This window comes from Cyrtonyx montezumae, unplaced genomic scaffold, assembly GCF_038088225.1.
Source record: "Cyrtonyx montezumae isolate F1298 unplaced genomic scaffold, pur_monq_1.0 scaffold_3, whole genome shotgun sequence".
Lineage (NCBI taxonomy): Eukaryota > Metazoa > Chordata > Aves > Galliformes > Odontophoridae > Cyrtonyx > Cyrtonyx montezumae.
In genome coordinates, this window is record NW_027072034.1 from 21,938,336 (window position 1) to 21,960,590 (window position 22,255).

The 22,255-nt window shown below is 39.7% G+C and overlaps 1 protein-coding gene across 2 annotated transcripts in view; it reads left to right on the forward strand.

Moving 5' to 3' along the window:
- The window catches only part of HS6ST3 (heparan sulfate 6-O-sulfotransferase 3), a 275,452-nt gene extending 253,779 nt beyond the window's left edge, over positions 1 to 21,673 (forward strand). For both annotated transcript variants that reach the window (XM_065740819.1, XM_065740820.1), the window contains one exon: positions 19,579 to 21,673. In XM_065740819.1, coding sequence (XP_065596891.1) covers positions 19,579 to 20,284 — 706 coding nt within the window. In that variant the 3' untranslated portion in view covers positions 20,285 to 21,673. The remainder of the gene's footprint in view (positions 1 to 19,578) is intronic.
- Positions 21,674 to 22,255: the final 582 nt, after the last annotated feature.

Here is a 22,255-nt window from a genome sequence, read left to right on the forward strand (position 1 = left end):
ACTTCTAATCAGTGCACACAGCAAGACCGTAACATAGATTAAGTACTACATCCTGAAGATGCTGATATTTAAATACCTAGTTGCCCAAGTTCAGGATTCCACATGGGATGGAAAAGAGATGGACTGATTTCCTGCAAAATTGGTGTTAATGAAGAATTCAGTAGTCTGAGACTGAAGGACCTAAGGAGTGAGTAACAAGTCTGGGAGACGCATATTTAAGGCCTGCCTGATTCCACACTGAGCCCAAGAAACATCAGATTTGGTCGGTAAGGTTTCTTAAGATCTTTTAGTTTTGATTCTGTGAATGTGACTGTTTTGGGGCATCTGAGAAGCCCTGTGAGAACCTTTTGGGAAGACAAGTCGAGGATGCTTTGCTTCAGGAGATGTGCAGCACACTGAGCACCTGCAGGTAGATGAGAATGCTGCAAAAGAACAGTACCCACAGCTGCTTCTGTCAACAGCTGCTGCTTGCATGTAGCATGCAAGAGGTGTTTCTTCATGTTCTTCCACTGCCTGATGAAGCCTGCCTCTCCCAATGCTCACAAAGCTGCTGCAGCTCCTCCTTCTTTGAGGAAGGGATCTGTCCCCAGTCATAGGTTTGATACTGTTTCATCTTGACCCCAAAATAAATCAAATTCAATGTGCAAGATGTGATAGTATGACTATTCAGTAGCGAGCAAGCTCTGCCCTAAAAGATGAAGAATATGCTCTCCTGAAGACAGAAGCGCAACACTGCATTGCCTCTTCCAACATGCCAAAAGTTTGTCTTTTCATCCTTTCATATTTTTGTTTGTTTGTATACATTTTTAATAGGAATAGGAAACAGCATGGGGCAGAAAAAAAGTGTGGCGTATTGTGAGGGTGGTTATGATGGCCATAAGGAAATAGGAAATTTTGTAGTCTGAGCAGAGTCTGTGTGATGTGCAGTAAATATAACTTTGAACTACGTGCACTAAGATGATGATAATAAGAAATATTGAACAGTCATCTCACTTGCTGAGCACTGCCTGTTCTGAGCAAAAGCAGGGGTTCTGTGGAAAAATAATAATTTTTATTGCAACTAAATATGGTATCATAATGGCAAAATAAAACTGCACAAATAATGTTATTTCTGTCATTTTCTAACTCTGAGGACAATATTTCACCTTGTAATAGAGGCTTTTATGCATTCATTTTCTCATGAAACTACCACAGTTTTGTTATTAACTGTTTTGTACTCCTCTAAATCTTGTATGTGATATTCAACATTTAAGGAATTTAATATTTCAGTTGTGTCATTTACTTTCTTCTCATTCATATAGTTGTAGTACACCAGAAACAAACAAACAAAATCCCAATGTATACTGTGTAGAAAGCATTGCATAGCCTGTGGTAGGAATGACATGCAGAAGTGTTCAGGGCAGCAAAGCTGAGCAAGCTGTCCTGATGTGGATGCATAATCTTAAATGCAGAGTAACTCCTGCACAAATTTAGCAGATTGGAGTTCAAAGCTGGAGTCTGACAGGGTTAGTTTGGATGGAGCCCTGGGCAACCTGATCTAGTACCTGATTTAGTGGATGACAACTCTGTATGTGGCAGGGGATTGGAACTAGATCACTTTTGATGTCCCTTCCAATCCAAACTACTCTATGATTTTATGGCTTTAGATCTCCTCGTAGTTGCTTAAAAGTGGTGTGAACAAACTATGTAAAGTACTACTCCAGTATCAACTGCTGTTCAACAGAAGTAAATAAATTATTTTTTTGCAAGAAGACTTTGTGCCAGAATGGGTGTTTTTACTCTGTGTAGCCCTTGAGTTCCATCTGATATCAGCTATCCTCCTAATTCTGCCACATGTGAAAGCATAGAAGCAGCACAGGCACCATACTCTGGACAGTTCAACAGAAATGCAGTTGTATGCCAATGTTTGCTGTGGGCCATGTTGGTATTGCCAGGCCACCCATCCACATGCAGACATGCTATAGAGTGGTGCTGCAAGGGTGAGCCATTTTCCAGCCTACCTGAAGGTCTCCTCAGCTGCTCCTCCTGCGTTGTGGCCAGGATGTGGTCTTCCTCTCCTGTATGCAGGACACCCGTGCACTGATCCCACACACAGCCTATTTCTAGGCTCATTTCTTTCACAGAGCTGACACGCTGTTTGATGTTGCCTCCTACCAACCAGCACTAATAATATATTTCCTGATAGTCTTCCTGTAAATGAATGGAAAGTGTTCGTTTTCACAAGTGGTAGAGAAAGAACTGCAATTTGCAACACCTGCATTGCAAGATCTGGTATTAAGAAAACAGAAAAAAGATTTCTTAATGTAGGTGAGAGAACATTTTTTATTATATCCTAAGTCTTTTTCACACTTATGACTAAAACTGCAGACATCTTCCGTCCTTTTCTTTGTTGGGTTTTTGTTTTTGTTCTTGTTTTTTTTGCTTTGAATTAACTCATCAGCGTGTGAAACATTTCCCTCATCACAGTTAATTAGAAAAAAGTAAGAGTATGTTGGCTTGACTGAGAATTATAGTAGGACAGGGACAGCCAAGCTGAGTCATATGGAAGGTCCATCTTGCCCAATTTCTTGTCTCCAACAGGGCAAGCACATAGCAGTGCTACCCTTGAATGATATAGTCCCTAATCTAAATGCTCAAGTCCTGAGAATTTCTTGCTTGGTGAAGACATCTGTGTATTTAATTGCTTCTGCTGAGTTTGTCTCCCATAAATTCATCAAGTAGCTCCTTGAATTTCTTTTTAATAAGATATTTTCCACACAGCTTTATTTTCACAGAGCACAGTTCTTCTATTTCAGAAAGCCAAAGCCATGTTCAGGCTAGCTTTAACAGAGGGAAGTTCAATTGCACTTTTACAATATTGCAGCTGTTATAGAATGTCTAGGAAGTTACAGTGAGGTTTCTTTCAAAATCATTCCAGCTTTCAGATTTGTTAAGAAAACCTAAACTGACGGTGAAGTACCTGGTGCCCTTAGAGAGTCTAAAATGGTGTTCCTGGGATGCAGAAATGGAGAGGCTACAGTTTCAGTGATCCAAACTTTGAAAATCCCAAGTTGCACAAAGCTCTGCATCCAGATAGCTTGTAATGGGAGAGGCACAGATGAGGGCAGCACTGTGAAACTGCTGATGGGGAAGCAGCCACACACCTAAACTGGAAGCACTGTAACAGATTGCCCAGACAGGCAGCAGAAGCTCCATCTCTGGAGACATTCAAGGTCAGGCTGGATGGGGCTCTGAGCACCCTGGTCTAGCTGTGGGTGTCCCTCTTCTTTGCATGGGGTTGGTCTAGGTGACCCTCAAGGGTCCCTTCCAACTTAAACAATTCAGTGATTCGAAGCCAACACACCTCTTACTCCAGTGCTGTGCATCCCAGTGTGCAGCCGTAAGGCCAGACTGAATGGGCATAGCATGGTGAAGTGCTGTTGGAGAGTAATGGGTTTTGCCTACTATACAGATTCTGACTATTGTAATATTTTTCCACATTTCTGAGTGCTTCCCTCTCTTGTTTAAGATAACTTTCCTTGGAAATTCTGCAAGTAGAGAAAAAAATAACGATGGTGCCAAGGATTGAGAGAGGCTGAGAGAGAAAGAAAACATAAAGGTAAATGTACATAGAGTAAGCCAGAAATCTTGCAGTCCTCATAATTCTGAGGAATCTCAGCTGCCTTCTCAGTTTGAGTGTTGAGATTGTGCTCAGGGCACAGTGATTTCAGAATTTGATCTGGAGATCCTTTGTTCCAAAGAATTTAGCATGGGTTCTTTATTAAAATCAAATTATTTTCTTTCAATTCAGGGTTCAGCCTCTGGGATACATACATTTGAAGGCTGATGGCTTGTTCAGTTTGCTTGCAGTTTCACAATAAATGCAGCCACATTTTGGGATGAGATTAGAGCATTACATTTAAGAGAGAAAAAATCTTTCAGGAAAGCTCAGCCTTTGTACTCACCCCTCATTGCTTGCTTTCTTACTGTTTGCACAGCATCTGTTGTAAACACTTCTTCTTGTTATGCGGAGAACACTGGGGAAAAAGGAAAAGGAATCAGATTAAGGCAAAGCTGTGCCTGTCTTTATGAAGTTAGGAAGGAGAGCCTGTGCCTTCCCTTCCCACCAGCATCTGCTCTCTCCAGGCTATCGTCAGTCTGCACTGGCAGTCTGGTGGTCGGCAGACTTCAGGAAGGATGTTGGATGTTAGGGTGAGGAATAAGGATTGCCTGTGCCTGCTTACCCTGGTCACCACAGTGGCATTTTTCCATTAGTGCTCAGAGATCACTAATGTGGCTCTTCAGTTCGTTCCCTGCTACACCTCTGAGAGCTCCTACTGCTCTTCCAAGGGTTTCTTGAAAGGAAAGCCCTGCCCATGTTTCTTATTGTTCCTAGCAGTGACAGTGCTGTTACTGGAAACAATATGGAAAAATGTCTGAATGTCTCAAGTGAGTTATTTTTAGAGCTGTGGTTTGCATGAGTATGCTTAATGCTGACGTGTTTATTACGGCCATGCAACAAATTAGAGTGTCACAAATAAAGGTCTATATGCATGCAAGCTTCTTTTCCAGCTAAGCAGAGCCACAGTTAAGCCCGAACATACAACAGCTGCAATCTCGAGGTAGAGAGAGGAAATGCAAACGCTAAACAGCGTTTAGTAGGAACGCTGTGGTGCATACTTTTAGCATATGTGAAAAAGTGATACAATTATAAAAAAAATCTTGCCTTTGGAAACGTTAGATGGAAAGGAATGTCTTCAAGGCAAATAAGCAAAAGCTGATCAGTTTGCTTCCTTTTCAGTCAGTTGTTGGAGTTTTTGTGTTTGTTTGTTAGCTGACAGAGCAGGTTTCTCAAGAAAATATAATGAGATTTCTTTTTTATGTGTACAGCTATTAATTTATGTAAAATCGTGTGATATTCAGTGTATATATAAAAATAAGGTTAACCCAGCCTGTGTAATGTACTTCATTCATTAACAGATACAAATGTTGAAATCATTATAACTGTTCATGACATTATGATGTTTTAACCTGAATTTTGGTGTCTGCATCACTGTTGGATTGTACTGACAGTAATATTTTGTTATGAAGAGGAAAGTGGTATAGAATCTGTAATGAAATGAGTGTTTCGTATTCAAATGTTTGTGTTACTTGGGATCCATGTTAGCTATTTTGCTCCTTGTTATCATCTTTTGTAACTATATTATCATTCTGTTTCCTTTAGAGAAAGATACGTTTGTGACAAAGCACTCAGGCTCTTCAAAGTGGAGAGGAGAAATCCTAGACTTGCAAAGACAAAGAAGTTTAACATTGGATTTTTGTAGCTCTAGGCTTCATTTTAGATGGGTTTTGTTTCTACTGCCTGAATTCATATTCAGTGTCTGCACAAATGTTCATTAATTTTGGTGAAAGATACATTTGAAAGTACACTCCTGCGCACTATTCCCCTGGCCTCTGGTTCAGAAGGATGCCAGATCCTGTTGAGTCTCAATGTCAAAGATCTCTGTGGGGAAAGACTACGAAGACTGATTTATTTGCATATGTGAGGTACAGCAACAGTCTGCTGCACTAATTTAAGAAGAGAATGTTATTTTACAATAATAAAATTAGAGAGATTTTAACCTACTGCTACATAAAGAAGAAATTCTTCCTTGTTTTTAAAGGCAGAAAAGAAGAAGAGTCAGAACAACAGCTAAGAGACTGTTGGCTGGGTTTTACTGAGTGTTGGATTGCTTCATGGGCCCTAACAAAATTTCTATATAAATGAGTTGTGATAATAAGTCTAATCAAATGTCATGCTTCAAGTAGTCAGTTCATGGCCTGAAGGGATTGGGAACTGCTTTCCCTCCACTGGACAGATGTGCTTCATTGATTAGGATTTGCCCATTCCAGAGGAGGGCTATTGAGCTAGAGATGCCTCTGTTGACTCACTGCAGACAGTAACTCATACTGTGTCCCATCAGCAGCTTGGCTATTTTATTTTACCTGGCTGCAGAAGTGTTGCAGTAAACTGAATTCCATCATTGACACTGGTGCACAAATATTTACTCAAATGAGCTAGCTCATTGGTGGGCTTGTGCTGTACCAGCAAGGCCAGATTCATGTAATTGCATGTTCCTGAAACTGCTCCTGAAAGACAGAACATCCCTTGTAAAAGTTACATGCCCCGGCATCCCTATTTCACCTCAGTCCTTTTTGTTTGTTTCTCAGTGCATGTCTTCCACAGCTGATAGTGGCATAGCACAGAGCACAGCCTGGCATGTGCTTCACGAACTGCTTTCATTAAGATGTGAGATCAGAAGGAGATGGATTGATTTCTGTTGGGTATAAATGGTAAATCTCATAAAAATCCCTTGAGTTAGAAAGATGAGGATTTATAACATACTCTGAACATTAGGACAAGGGGAAATGGTTTCAAACTAAAAGGGGTGAAATTTAGATTGGTGGTGAGGCTCTGGAACAGAGAGGTGGTGGATGCCCCATCCATGGAGGCATGCAAGATCAGGCTGTACCAGGCTGTGAGCAACCTGGTCTAGTAGAGGAGTTGGGCTAGATGTCCATTAAGTGTCTCTTCCAACTCAAACAATGCTATGATTCTATAATATTAAGGCAAATAACATGTAATCCTGAACAATATTTGTTTTCCATATCTGCTGGGGGTTGAGAGGACCATGTAAATAAGTTGAATGCCTTTTGCACCATAACTGTTTTCCCTAGAGGGTACATTCACAACTTACTTGGCGTCCCTGGAAATTACAGTGAAGTACCATCTTGGAGGCTGCCTTGCCATGGCAGTTTGATCTGTGTCTGTGTATGTTTGAGGGGATGGGGTTGGAGCTGTCCTACTTTAACTGATAATTACAGCTAGTAAACTTGGAAAAGTTTTATCAAAGTTCTCTGCATGCTAAATATACAGTGGAAATTTTTTTATTTAAAAAAAAAACAAAACTGATTCTCTTTCAAATTACAGTATTTCTTTAAAATAAATAATGTAATTAACTACAATCTAGCTAAAATATTCTAAGCTACCACAGTATCAATAGACGAAAGCTTTGTAGCACGCTCTGTTGGACAGCTCGCTCAGCTTCCGCTGCGATTTGGGGATGGTGAGAGCGCCCCCTAGTGGAGATTATATAGATAGCGTCTGCCGCAGATATGTTAGCTCAACAGAAGGGGAAACGGCAATCTCGCTTGGAGCTGCGGGGTTGTGCCATTCTCAAGAAGCATTTTTGGCTTCTGTTAGACGCTATCAAAATTTCAGTGAAAACACAAAGCGCGGTGTAAAATGCATCAGTTTTTCTTATAATTATTAAACACCTCCTCATCTGCATACTTAAGGCTTCTCAGGAAAAAAAAAAAAGCTAGTTACATCACAAGAAGAGAAATGTTAAGAGAAGCAAAGTTAGATTTTGTCTTATAGCTGAGTGATTTCCTTGTTTTTTTTTCAAATTTCTTCATGAAGTTAATAGGGAAGACTACTCTTACAATGTTTTCATTAGTAAAATCACCTGAAATTCTGTAATATGCATATGTCATTTTGTTTGCATTATAAGTAAACAAACACAAGTCATTTTGTTTACATCACTCACAGAGACCAAACTCAGCATGCAGACAAGAAAATGCTTATGATGTCTGGATTTTGTGATGATCATTTATAATTTAAGGTCATTATGCTTGATGTCAGAATTAATAAAGACTTGAGGCGAAGCTTGGAATAAATTGATGTACTTTCAAAGGGATTTCAATTACTGGGCTTTTTTATTGTTAATTACTTTATTAATTGAGCAGCATTACTGTACTGATCCGAAACGTGTTGAAGTGAAAAATACTGCAGAATTTTTATTTAAGCATCCCAGATTTGGATGAGAGCATCCACAATTGAACTATGAGCTGGAAATTAGAGATGAGGCCTGGATGTTTGCCACCTGCAGCACACACTTGGTTTCTGTTGTAGCCAGACGAAGTGTGGGGATTTTTCTTTATAGCTGTTTTGCTTATTTTGTTATGCTAAACAATTATCTGTGGTTATTTGTTTCATACTGGAAGGGTTTTTTTACACCTTGGGAGTCAAGTTGGCAGAACAAGCTCCAGTTGTGTCTCCAAGTCTGCCCTCTTCTTGTTCTTTGCCTGTCATCACCTTTCTATTCTCTGCCCAACCCTTGCTTTCTGCTGCCACATAAGGCCTATGGGTGATCCACTGCTCATCTCTCTTGTACTTGTAACTTCTTTCTGAGAGGAACAGGGTCAGTGCTCCTTCCCCATGCTGGGACTAGCGACAGACCTCAGAAGAGGCAGGAAGGAAAGTAGTGCAGATACATCCATGTGTCTTTTTTCCTCTCTGTGTTGTTGCATAGCAAAGGCAGAGGTAGGAGGAATAGCATTCCAGAGTATAAGTGTCACATGTGGTCCAGATTTTCATTGTCCTTTTGAGACCTGGAGATGATCTGTTCACAATGGGGATGAAATGGAATGAGGGTGATGTGAGGAATGGATTCCTCCTTTTCCATTCCTGGCCACAAAGTATTTGTTATTCTCTCTGGCACAAAGGTATGCATGGTCTTGCATACAGTATCTTTAAAGATTCATATGGACCCTGTGTATTTCTTGCTCTTAAATAGCATTTCATCCTTTGTATGTTCACATGCAGTCTCCTACAAAGTACGGGATTTTTATTATGCATGTACTTTAATCAAATTCTTCTTATTTGATTTCCTTGTTTCATTTTATATTTGTATTTATTTCAACAAGGCACTTGCTACTTCCATCTTTTCAGAATTTTTAAGAACACTTAGTACAATTGAGCTTGAAACAGTTTAGGCAAGGAACAAAAATCTCTAGAGGGAACTTCATTAGATTTGTGTCTCATCAAGGAATGATTTACAATTTGTATCAAGGTTATTTGATGGAAAATGGCAGTTTTGTTTTTCCTTCAAATTGCCTAATCTGCTCATTTCTATTCCAGTCCACTTCATTCTCAAATAAATTGCCACTTCCTCATCTGAACTTTTCGCCATGTTCTTACATGCAGCACTTCTTGGGCAACCATTCTCAGCCTTTGGCTTGAGGCATGTAAATAACATGTTTCTCTGATGGCAAATTTACCTTCCATGAAGAATTTGATAAAGAGTCATCTGCAAACCTATTGTAGGAGGCAGAAAAACGTGGAGTTAAGTGTAAGAATTTTCTGGCGGACAGGAAGCTGGTAGATGGAAGTTAACAAACTGGGATGTTCTGAAAGAGGAAATTTCTGTTTAGAGGAAGGTTATTAATGGTTATTAATGAATTTCCTCAGGGCTGGTCTTAACTCTGATCCTATTACATGTTTTCATTAATGATGTTAGCACAAAAGGCTGAAGTATGTTAATGGAATCTGCTTAATGACCTTGAGGATTTCAATGAAAGAGGTGGAATGAGGTTTGGTAGCACATACTGCAAGGTCATGCATTTCCAGCTCTGCTGAAATGGATTTCCTCTATCAACGGAGTGCTGAAATTGGAAGAGGAGCAGAAGGATTCTATATGTGTATCCCAGTAACACAGTGAGTAGGAGTTTCCAGAGTTAGGCACAAAAGAGAAACCAACAAATGCAGTGGGAAGATGTGTCAGATAATACATTGCTAGTGAGATTAAGCAAGTATTTATTATACAAACCATATGTGAAGCCTCATGTGAAATTTGACCAGTTCTAGTTGTGTGCAGTGAAATGTGAGATAGTGCAAAGTTAAATGCAATGATGTACTGCTTTTGTGGTCAAAAGTCAGAATTGGTCTCAGGTGCTTTCAGCATGACTTACTTTTATGAGACTCGTATCAAATGTTGAAACAGTCTAAGTGTGACCAGAGGGTACTGGGGGAATGCAGCATGGTCACTTCTGGCTTCTCTTATCACAAGATACAATAACAACTAGTTAACTTTGAATAATGAATGCTTAGAGGCCATCTCTCTTCCTTTGATGTTCCATTATAAATCCTCTTGATGTGTTTGCACTGCTAACTCAATAACAACTGGATGTAACTAGGCCAGGAAAAGATTTAGTCTAGGAACAAAAATCATGTTCCTAACCATGAGAAGCAACCCAGTCAGAGTGATGGAGTGAAAAGAATACTTCAAAAGGCTGTTTCATGAAGGGAATAACAGAGTTCTGGCAGGGAAGAAGAATGATAATCTTGGGAGCCTCCTGTAGCTAAATAAAACAGCAGACTATGCTTTCCATGTGCTTGAGCATCCTCAGCTCTTCAGACTTTCTGTACTAACTTTGATTAACATTATTCTCACTTTTTGAAAACTTGAGCCTAAATGTAGCACACAAGAAAACTATGCAGTTGCTCAGATAACTCATGCATATTGATATCTATGTGTGCATTTTCTGATATGCTGGGATTAAAACCATGAGTAGCTAGACCATTTAATTACTCATCAGTCACCCAGAGTAGTATATCCCTACTTAAAACCATACATAAAAACAATCTTATAAAAGGCAACACATGTTTCGTGTACTCTGTAATCTGCCTTGGGTAGCCTGGAAGGAACAAGGAATGACAGGTATGATGTAGTTGGCAGGACATTTATGTTTTGATGCATTTTTTGACAGGTCTGTGCATTTGGTGATAGTCTGTGCATGGTCACATAGAACCATGAAACCATGGGGATGGGAAGGGACCCTGGAAGGTTCCTAACTCAACACACTTTGCAGGGCAAGACTGGCACTGAATGTTGACAGGGTTGCTCATAGCTCTCTTCAGTCAGATCTTCAAAACCTTCAAGGAGGGAAGGTGCACAGCATCTTCAGGCAAAGCTTTCCCAGTACTTAGTCATTCTGGGAAAGTTGTTTTCCATGTATCATCCTTTTTTTCATTTTTTACCATTTTCTTTCATTCTCCTATTGTGCATGTCAGCAAAGAACATGACTCTGTCTTCTCAGTAACCTTTAATACTGGAAGGTTGCTGTTTGGTACCCACCTAACGTCTCTGATGTGTTTAAAATACTTTGCTAAAGTCTGCATCTTCACAAATAGATATTCTCCTGTGTCAGGAAAGAAGTGTCACAGCACTCATGATTTCCTTTGTGTGGAGGAAATCTTGAGAGACATGTTCAGTAATGATTTTGAATGGCTTGTGACAATGTGATATGTAGAAAACATGACTCCTATTTAAAATTTAACTACAAAATCTGTTACATACAAATATATGCATGCAGAAAATCACAGTTCCTAGCTCCAGAAGCATACAGTCTTTCTAAAGAAAGTTACCAGTTTGCATAGTCCTGGGCCTATTCATTTGTAGCATACTTGAGAAGAAAAGTATATATAATCCACATAAATGTATTTGTTACTATTGATGGTGATAGATATACTGCTGGACTTTTAAAGTCACATTTTTTCTATTTAATACAAAAATAAAACTGTTTTCAAATAGCTTAACAAGCATCTTATTATTCTCATGTGATAACACTGCTTTATACCATTACTGAATTTTCCCTAGCTTTACTTGAAGGCAAATTAAGACTCCTTGGGTGGAAAAATTCCTCACAAGGAACGTTCACCATTTGTGTTGCCACAGTTTCACTTTCTTCATTTTACCCTTCTGGATTACCTAAATCACTGCTGTTAAAAGTTGTTTGATGTCAGAGGGTGAGTGATCTGTAAAGACACTCTTTGTTATCTGACACTCTTAAATCAGCTGGAGGACACTAATCTCCTCATCAGCAGCCATGCAATAAATAAATAAATTAATTAAAGAGTGCTATAAAGCTTTTCTGAGTTTTTTTCTGCTAGCACAGATACAGAAGTTAATTTGGGGTTTCAGAAGTTGTTTTCTGAAAGAATGTGTTTGCAATTTCTAAACAAAAAATCAGAATAACGAGTGCTAAAGCAATAGATTGATGAAACTGAAACTGAAACAGGTAACAGGGAGTACTCTTCTTAAAATGCAAAGAAATGTGAGGTTTCATATTTTGTAAGTGCTTCCCATTGCCCAAGCACTTCATTTCTCTGGGCTGTGACAAGCTGTTGCAATTTACTTCCTGAGCAATTCCTTTGCAATCCGGAGCTAGAAATCTAATATAAGTTGTCTGACTCTAAGCTCTCCCCTTATCTTACTTAGATCAGCACAGACAACAGAATTATGGTAGACTTTTTCTCAGTTTGGAGATGTGCGTGAAAAAACACAAAACTCACTTAAAGCTTCTGTTTATTTTGGGAATGCTCCAGCTCCAAAAAATTGCTTATAAGGAGATATCCTAACATGACTGGTATGTACGTAATAGATGCAAGAAGTAGTTACGTCTAACTCACTACAAAGCATGATGTGACTAGTTAGTTTTCAAGGCTGGCTTGAAATTTGTACACAGTACAACATATAGGGTGTCCCTAAAGTGATGTAGCTCATTCTAGTGTCAGCACCTTCCTTTGGCCAGCTGCATAACGTTCAAGATGTCACTGACTGAGTTGGCCAGCTCCCTGGTATCTTTTGATGTTGCTTAGATGCATAGGTTTTACACAAATACTTTCATTGGGAGTTCTTAGCCTGGAAATAGCATCCTGTCCCATTTCTGAGCATGGACATCCTACAGATGCTGCACCATACATCACTGGGATGGCAAAAGGAGTAGTTGAACAGCAAAAGTCTGTGGCCAATTTGGAAACTGGAAATTGGTCATTCTGGGGGGCAAAATCTCAGAGGAATGATGAGGCATATCTAATTTTGTGCCTCAAAACACAAGCTATACTTCTTAGATTTAACTTATCTGAAGTGGTAAAATTTTCCTTTGATGTGGAGTAGCTGAGAGTCTATGGGACACTGCTGCCGTTGTATGAAGTAAGCACAGCGCTCACCACCACAATTAAAAGAAAAGGTGGAGGCTTGTATCTTCTGGAAAATCTTTCCTACATGCTGAACTGGTGATGTAAGAATGTGTTTATCCAGCCTGGTGGTTAAGCTGATTGTGTGTCACTTTTAGCATTTTCTCAGTAGTACAGTTATTCAGGAGAAGTATATAGCCAGCTTTTGTCACATCAGGCAGATTATCTGTACATTAAGCATAACATAGATGTGACACTGATCAGAACAGTGCTGCTAGTCAAGAGCTGAATCATCTGCATTATGCTAGTATGACTTGACTTGTTTATATTAGCACCAACCCAGCAGTGCCACTTCACTTTCTGCCTCCCCCCACCATTCTCATTGTGCATTCACATGACCTAATTATTCACATATTGCACTACCCATACTTTGTTTTACCTGTTTATTCTGCCCAATGCACTGCTACCAGGCTGATAGTACTTCGAGCCTGAATCATAGAATCATTAAGATTGGGAAGACCACTAGAACCATCTAGTACAAACATCAGTCTGCACCTGTGACCACTCTAGACCATGCCACTCAAAGAAGAGCAAAGAGGGGTAGCTGAGCACTAGTTTGCTCTTTTATTGCCATTGAGACTGTGGTCTGGAGGACAAAGCTGGGAAGCACACAACTTCTGCTCATGTACTGCAGATCATTCCTAACATTTAATCTTGGAAGGACAGCCTCTGTCCTTAGCACAAGTGTAGTGCCAGGATGGCTGCTGCTGGGCATTTCGGAACCTGCCAGGGGAGCACATTTATTTCCAGGGCTAAAGCTGCTCACATTCTGTCACAGCTTGGGTCATAAACTTGGATAGGTCTTATTTTCTCTTCTACCAGGAAGAGCTACAATGTGGGTGTTTTTATGATGCACTTGTGCTTTTCAGTCGTTTTGGTTTTCTTTCATCTGACTGTTAGTGTCTTAGAAAATATTCTCCTATGACTGCCTTTTCTTCCATCTCAAATACTCCTCCATTGCTGCACCAGCTGCTGTGAGTGCGGTCTTCTCCTTTTATGAAGCTCATCAATCCCCACAGTAAGGTCCTGCCTCACACTTTGAACAAGGAGATCTCTGCTTGCTGTTTGCTTTTACATTGCTCAACCTCCAGAAGTGCTGTGAGAGCTCTCCTTATGCTGGCCGCTTCATGCAAGAACAGGTGTGCCAGGGAAGATGTCATTCATCCTTCTTCCTGAGGAGGCCCTACAGCATATTTTGTTCTCCATGCATGGGGATCCTTCATTTATATAGTAAATCTTCCTCAGCCTGGATATCTGTTTCATGATGATAGAAGACAAAAAATGCCCTGGTTTGGGTTCACCTTCAATAATCTCCTCCTCTGAAATAGATTTCTAAATTAGGGCAATGCTACTGAGGGATTAATGTAAGATTACAGTATTTATATTGTAATACCTTATAAAGTGAAAGAAATGCATGTTCTTAGGACATAACCAGATGTTCATTTAATCTGTTTTATTAATTAAAGGTAGGATTTCTTTTGCCTAATGCTAACAAAGAGACTAGATTTCATGCCAGTGGGACTAGAGCTTTTGAATTTCCAGGTAGTTTCCAATTCTGCTGTAAATAGTAGCATTTCAGATATGGAGCTTCTCAAGCTACTGGGTGTGAAACAGTACTGCACTGGTGCTGAGCTGGTAGCTGTCGTCATGGTTGGAAACAGCTACACAGTACTGCTCTCATAAGAGAGAATTTAGAATATATTTATGGATACTATATGGATTAAATATAGTGATTTAACAAAGCTTGATTGTAAATATGGCAATGAATTAAGATTTCAAGATGGCAGGAAATGCTTATTTCCTGCATATAGGCTAAGGTAATACACACTCATATAGGAGGCCCTCCCCTTGACACGCAAGGTTCAAAGTAGGCTGTCTTTCTAAACTCTTTAAATCATGGAGATAAGGAGATGAGGTGTGGCTGGATCCACTCCTAGTCCCAGTGTTACTTAGTGGTTTATGACTAAAAATTGAGGAGACCCTCCTATTGTTTTAAGAGGTTCAGAGTTCACCCCCTTGCTTTCTAAACTCTGAATCACAGAGGCAAGGAACTGAGATGAGAATGGATTCACTCCTAGCCCCAGACTTGGTCAACGGTTTATGAATAAGGGTTTAGATGTGCACAGTTGATTTAACATTGAATCCTAGTGAAGCTGACAAAGCTTATGATCAATCTAAGGTGTGATCCTAGGGAGGCTAACAAAGCCTAAACCAAACTATTAGTCATATACTGAGAATCTCTGCACATGTGAAACCTTGAGAGACATCTCTTCTCAAGAGGAGATACTGACATGCAGCCGGCTGAGAGCATGCATGCACGGAGAGCTCAATGGGTTCTTGAACTGCTCACTATTTATGGGGAAAGATGACTGACTCATAGTCACCAGTTGCTTTTTAGATACATGCTCAGTTGGTCCTCAGCTGTTGAAGTAGGCATCTGTTATCAGTTCTCCCAGAATCCTCCTAATCGGAGACAGATTTCTGGTCGTTATCAGTACTGTTGCTTATGTATCCATATATGCTGCTTTTTATAGGTTTTTACTTCTTTTTCTATTTGTTTTTTAATCCTTTTGGAAGGTTTTGTATGAAACATCTTCTCACTGATGTGCCAACATATTCTACTTGTTTAGCCTTCAAATACTGGGGTTGCCTAATGCAGCAGTTTGATTAATCAATTACAGAAGTCCATTGAAAGGAAGCTAAGAAAACTTGAATGAGTTTGCTTTGTCAGACAAGAGTAACAAGCTAATACTTGCTTATTTGCTGGAATTTCTCTCAGTGTCTATCTTTCAAGTTTAACACAGCCATGTAATCATGAGCACGCACAAAGCAAGGAGGTCACAGGGAAATGACGGTGGATGGAGTTAAATCCAGCTGGCAATGGGTCACGAAAGGTCCTCTGCATGGGTCAGTATTGGGCCATCCTGTTTAATATCTTTACAGATGATCTAGATGAGGGAATTGAGTTCACCTTCAGTATGTCTGCAGATAACACCAAGTTGGGAGGAAGTGTCAATCTGCCTTGGGGTAGGAAGGCCCTGCAGAAGGATCTGGGCAGGATGAATTGCTGGGCTGAGGCCAATGGGATGAAGTTCAGCAAGACCAAGTGCCGGGTCCTGCACTTGGCCACAAAAACCCCAGGCAATGTTAAAGACTTAGAAAGGAAAGAGTAGATGTAGTATTTAGGAACAAGGTTTAGTGGGCAATATTGGTGCTAGGTGTATGGTTAGCCTAGATGACTTTAGATGTCTTTTAAAACCTTAATCATTTTATGATTCTGTGAGTCATATACACAGGCAAGAACAAGTGCAGGTCTGTATTTAGACTGACTCAGGCACACTCAACTTGATTCTCTTCTACTAAGCAGTGAAAAATGAGATGGAAGGCCACCACCACCCCAGTTTTTTTGTGAACTATTCCTTTTTCTTTGTCATGAGTTGACTCCTCAGCCATTCCTTATGTGATTGAAAACTGCATATTTTGCACTAAGAGCTCTGAAATGCTACTCTTTTTAATCCATAACTGTTAACATTTAAAAACAATTTCCTGAGATAATTTTGATTATTTTCCAACTGAAACAAATGTGAATAACTATACATTTTTAATTTATATTTTTATTCTAGAGACGTGACATCCTTTCTCCTGAAAAAATAAAAAAATTAGAACAGTGCTGTTACTATTGGATTGAATTCCCCATGCATCTGCGTAGCTTTCTAACAGTGTCACTTGGACAGTGGATCATGTGGAAGAAGTCTAAGATATTCCAAGCTTAAACTGCCTAGGAGTGATGAAAAGTCTTGAACAGAAGGTTAAACAGTAGGTTGTGAAGTGTGAATGGAGTGGAGGTAGTAGCACTCTTAGTGCCTTGGGATCAAAATGTGTATAAAGCTGCTGTAAAAGATTGTCTTCCAGATGAAGCTGTTTAGCCTTAACACAGGGAAGCAACTCTGCAAGGTGCCCAAATCAGAAGCAAATTAATCAGAACAGCAAAACAAGTTGCAGAAGTCAGGTAGTCACAAGGAGGAAGAGTAATGGACAGGAGGAAGTTCCTTGCCCATTCTATGCAAGGGAAGCTACGGAAGTTACACAAAGACGTGCACTTCTCATTTCCCTGCATTTGCTTCGTATTCCTGTTTCTTACACATCAAGCATATTTACATATCCAGAGATGAAATGGAAATGATTGATGCAAAGGAGGTATCTTTGTTAATTGCTGGTGCTCTGAAGCATGCCTGAATGGGACTGTTAGAGATGAGTGAGAAAAGGCAGAACTGTTTGTTAGAGGCATAAATAATTGTTGAGAGCAACTTTTAAACCCACCTGTTACCATTTAGCAACATCTGAAATGATCCACAGTGGGGAGGGGCAGCAAGAAATGGTCTAAGCCAATCTTGAACTTCATCGATGTTGGCAACTGTCTCTGTATTTTTGTCCATTTTTTCTCATGTCTGCTGCCTGCTGCATGTTGTAATAACAGTGTCTTACACTCAGAGCTTACAGGTGTCTGAGAGTTTGGCCACTTTATCTGTATAACACTGGTGAAATGTCCACTTGTTGTTCTCTTAGTTGGAAAGCAATTCCTAAAGACATGCAAAGCCAAAGTGAGATGTGCATTCGGTTTGAGAAATGAAAGCTATACCTGAAGTACTTAAATAGAGTGCTCTTCATGGCTAATCTCCTTAATTTATATCCTTCCATCTTTAATACTTCTGCTTTTAAATAATCTTTGAAACAGCCATTGTCATTAGATATTAGTTCAATATATTACCCTGCGGCAGACCAGAGTCTAAAGTTTGGTGTCATAGCCTAAATCCAGAAAATGTATTATACATACTCTCTACATGGAAAACTCAGAATGAATAAGGACAGTGTGTTCACTTCTGTTTCCTTTTGCTTTATATGAATTGGGAAATGCATCAGCCTTTTTGGAAAATGTGGGGCATGTCTGCCTTTATGACAAAACCAAGGTTTACTGAGAAGCTACAGGAATCTTTATTGGCAGAAAATCAGTGATATCTGAAAACTAAGGGTATCAGTCTTGAAGGTAGTTAGTAGAGTCAAGAATGTAACTGGTTAGCTCTCGTCTAAGATGACCCTAGGAAGGAGACCAGCGGAGGGCCACGAAGAAGATAAAGGATGTGGATCATCTCCTATATGAGGAAAAGCCAAGTGACCTGGGTCTGTTCAGCCTGGGGAAAGGAAAACTGAGAGGGGATCTGATAAATATTTATAAATATCTAAAGGGAGATGAAAGGGAGATGGGAGGCAAATGGATGAGGTTGAGCTAGTCTTAGTGATGTGTAGCGATAAGGAGTAATGACCAAAAACTTGAACACAGGAAGTTCTGTACTAACATGTGGAAGATATTCCTTATTATAATGATGACAGAGCACTGGAACAGGCTGCCCAGAGAGGTATTTCCTTCTATAGAAATATTCAAGACCCATCTGGAGCTGTGCAACCTATTGTATGGTACCTGCATTAGCAAGGGGTTTGGACTTTATCTCTTGAGGTCCTTTCCAACCCCTGTGATTCTATGATTCTATGACTCTATGTTGGTTTGCTTACAGAATAACTTGTCTCCAACAAGTTTATATCTTTACTTGCTTCATCCTTGTTTAGGTTCAAGGAAGAATATTTAGATAAGAGTTTTCCTAAGTAAACTTATCTTGGAACTCATGATTTATTAATGTATTATTTGCAGTCAGATGAGTCATGCAAACTCATAAGCCTATTTTTGTACCTCTCTGAGTGTTAATTTTAGTCATGAATCTTCTGCTAATTATTCTAGCTGACAGAAATCGTAAGTATTTTGGTTTTGTTTTGTCTTTATAATATCACCCTGTAACTTAGGTTAGTAGTTATTGTATAAAATGTTTATCTGTAGAAAAATACATGTGAAATCCTGTTGGAATCATACTCAATTGCAGTCCATTTCCGATTGCTGTAAATTGATGTTCAAACTCAATCCAATAGCTAAAAGATGAATTGACAATATGAGTGCTGCATTATTTGCTCTTTTTCAGATCAGTATTTCTTAGGGTCTCTTTTGTGTTCTCGATGGGTTAGGTTGAATAATGATAATCTTTATATCAACAAAAGCTTTTATACTATGTGATTATAACAAATTTCAATCAAGCACTAGTCTAAAATTAAGTCATATGATTAGGTCTGGGGCTTCTCATCATCATCATTCCAACTCATTTAATAATAGGGTTCTTCCTAAGTAATTTTTATGCTGGTCTTCCACATGGTAGTATTTTTAGCACTTGCAGCATCCACATTGTATTGCCACTGCTTCTCGTATATTCTAGTGGAGTGCCATATGGGTTATCATCTCATACATGCATGTCTTAGTCCAGAAGGGAGGTGTCATGATTATAGAAATCTCTTTTTCCACATTTTCTGACATTGCTAAATATTGACATTTTAAGTAGAGGAGAGTATTCTTCAGTTAATTGGGTTCTGCATACAGTAACTACCACTGAGCAGATGATATGTCAACACAACTCCTTTTCTCTAGTAGCTGCTTACTTTGTTTCTCTCTTTCTTCAAATGTACCTTGTGTTTTATTCTCAATACTGTGAAGCTTTAAGCTTTTTACTGTATCAGAAATAGTCATTTTAAGTGTCTGCCTAACACTGAAAAAAGTGAATGGGGTGTGTGGTGATGGCTGCTGAGAATCGTTTTGTTTGAAGAAAGCACTGAATCTTAAAACTGTGTTTAATGATATGTTTCAGAAACTTCTATTACATCACAATGCTGAGGGATCCAGTATCACGATACTTGAGCGAATGGAAGCATGTCCAGAGGGGTGCAACATGGAAAACTTCCCTTCATATGTGTGATGGAAGAAGCCCAACACCAGACGAGCTACCAACCTGTTATGAAGGAGATGACTGGTCCGGAGTCAGTTTGCAGGAGTTCATGGACTGTAGCTACAACTTAGCCAACAACCGCCAGGTGCGCATGCTGGCAGATCTCAGCCTGGTGGGATGCTACAACTTGACTTTTATGAACGAGAGTGAGAGAAACATGATTCTTCTCCAAAGCGCCAAGAACAATCTGAAAAATATGGCCTTCTTTGGACTTACAGAATTTCAGAGGAAAACGCAGTATCTCTTCGAGAGGACATTCAACCTGAAATTCATTTCCCCGTTCACCCAATTCAATGTTACAAGGGCCTCCAATGTGGACATCGGTGAGGATGTGCGGCAACGGATAGAGGAGCTGAACTTCTTGGACATGCAGCTTTACGACTATGCGAAGGATCTGTTCTTGCAGCGCTTCCAGTACTCCAAGCAAGAGGAGCATCAGCTGAACCGCTTAAAGAGGCGAGAGGAGAGGAGGCTGCTGCGGGAGCAGAGAGCGCACCAGTGGCCAAGGGAAGAGGCGGCAGAAGTAGCTGTCACTGAAGATTATAATAGCCAGGTCGCGCGGTGGTAACACTCCACCATCTTGTCTAACCCATGGGAGGATCAGAAAGACTGCTACTTTGTGCAGCTTGTGTGCCTGGAAGTCAGCCAAGGAAGGCCAGCCACCGTGGTAAATGAGACAGCATTTGACAGCTATCCTTCCTCGTCTCAGTTTTTCTTGCTTTCTGTCAGTAGGAAGAATATATATATATTTTTGTTCTCCGTGTACATAGATTAGTGTTATTAATAGCAGTAGAAGAGATTCCTGTCCAAACAGACTTCCTTCTAAACCCTAAGCTGTAAGAATGGGTTGAAGAGAGAGCAGTGTCCATGACATTAACGGACGTACCCTACACAATCTGAGCTACCAAAACTTGGGCAGACATGAATCAAAATTGAAAAAAAAAATTTCTTTTATTCCTCTGTGTTGCGAGAGCTGGTTTATTTCACATCGTCCTTTAGAACCGTAGTGCATAGCTTCCTAGTGAATGAAATGGAGGTAAACATATTGCCCTTCAAACTTCTACATGCTGGGTTTGATTAAGGAAAGAATTTGCTGAGGTAATTAAAAAAGATGCAGGAAATGTGGGATTGGGGCAGTGCTTGCTTTTTTCTGTAAGCCCACAATCAGAGATCATTTGTAAGTGAAGTGATGGGAGGTTTAGCTCATTTCTCTGCAGATGTTAAGAGTATTAAACTCAGCTAGGTAGCATCTGTCTTTTGGAGTGTGTGTGGTGAAGGGAAGGCTGGAAAGCAGAAACTGAGATACAAGGACCTCTCTGCAGCTGGCCACACACTGCTGAGATTATCTGTCTGTAGGCGACGAAATCAGCCTTCACATTCACAGAAGGTGAAGAGGGAACAAGCGAACTACAGGAGAGAGGAAAGAGAGAGCAGGAAAAGCTTAAATATCAGTGTGACATTTTCCAGATTTGTTGCAAAAGCCTGGAGATATATTGTCTGTGAAGACAGGCAGGTTTATGATATTGTCTGTTAAAATACATTAATGCCAAGTGAATACAATTTAAATTGGTTTTCTCTCTAACTATGGTAATAGATACAAAAAAAAAAAAAAGAAGAAAAAAACTCAGCTTTCATTTTTATAGGATACATAATAGATATGTGGGAAGGCTTGATATTTATTACTCTGTATGAAGATTCTTTGTAAATCTACTGTTTTCATGAAGAGAGATCTGTATCTGGTTTTATTCCTTGTCTACAAAAAGATTCAATGGGTTCTTCATCCACATATTACATTCTTAACTGCACCTATTTATTCTGATACTTTTTTCTTGATTCTATTTGTAATAGCGAAACTTTAAAAAGAGGGTCCTGTGCAACATAGATCTTTTGAGGGAGTTTTTTTCCTTCTTCTAGCATAAATCTAAAGCATTAGGAGGAAATTTCTCTAAGTGCCTCAACGTGGCTGCTAAATCAAGATGCTGAAAGTATATTATTGCATGCATGAATGGCTTTTACCTTACAGATTTACTAATTAGAGATAGTGGAATACCTGATGTGGATGCACATTTCTCACTTATTTTCAGAATTCAAGTTTTTAACCACACACAGAAAGTTTAATGTGCTGCAGAAAGTCGAGTTTAAAAAACTATCCCTTATTTCCAAATGTTGCTTTTAATGCATGCTGTATCTTTTTTAGTTCCAACAACGTTGTTGCTGCTTAACTATGCACAATATGAAAAATATGATCTAACAATCCTGTTGAGATTTAATGCATACAACAATATGTTCAACTTGGAATATCATAAAGAACATGAAGAAGTGACGGAGGCTACTGGGGAGGCACCTCATTATTGATGTGGCTTGTTAGCAATACGCTTCTTTATGTCAGTGTGCTGTTTTTGTGGTAAGCAGCAGGGCTGTTGGTCCCTAATACCCATTCCACTGGTGGATGGCACACATTCCTCCCACCTCCACCTTCAGAAAGGAAATCATGGGACTGCAGTCTTTCTCCTGCACAAGCATGGGATGTCCTTCTTAG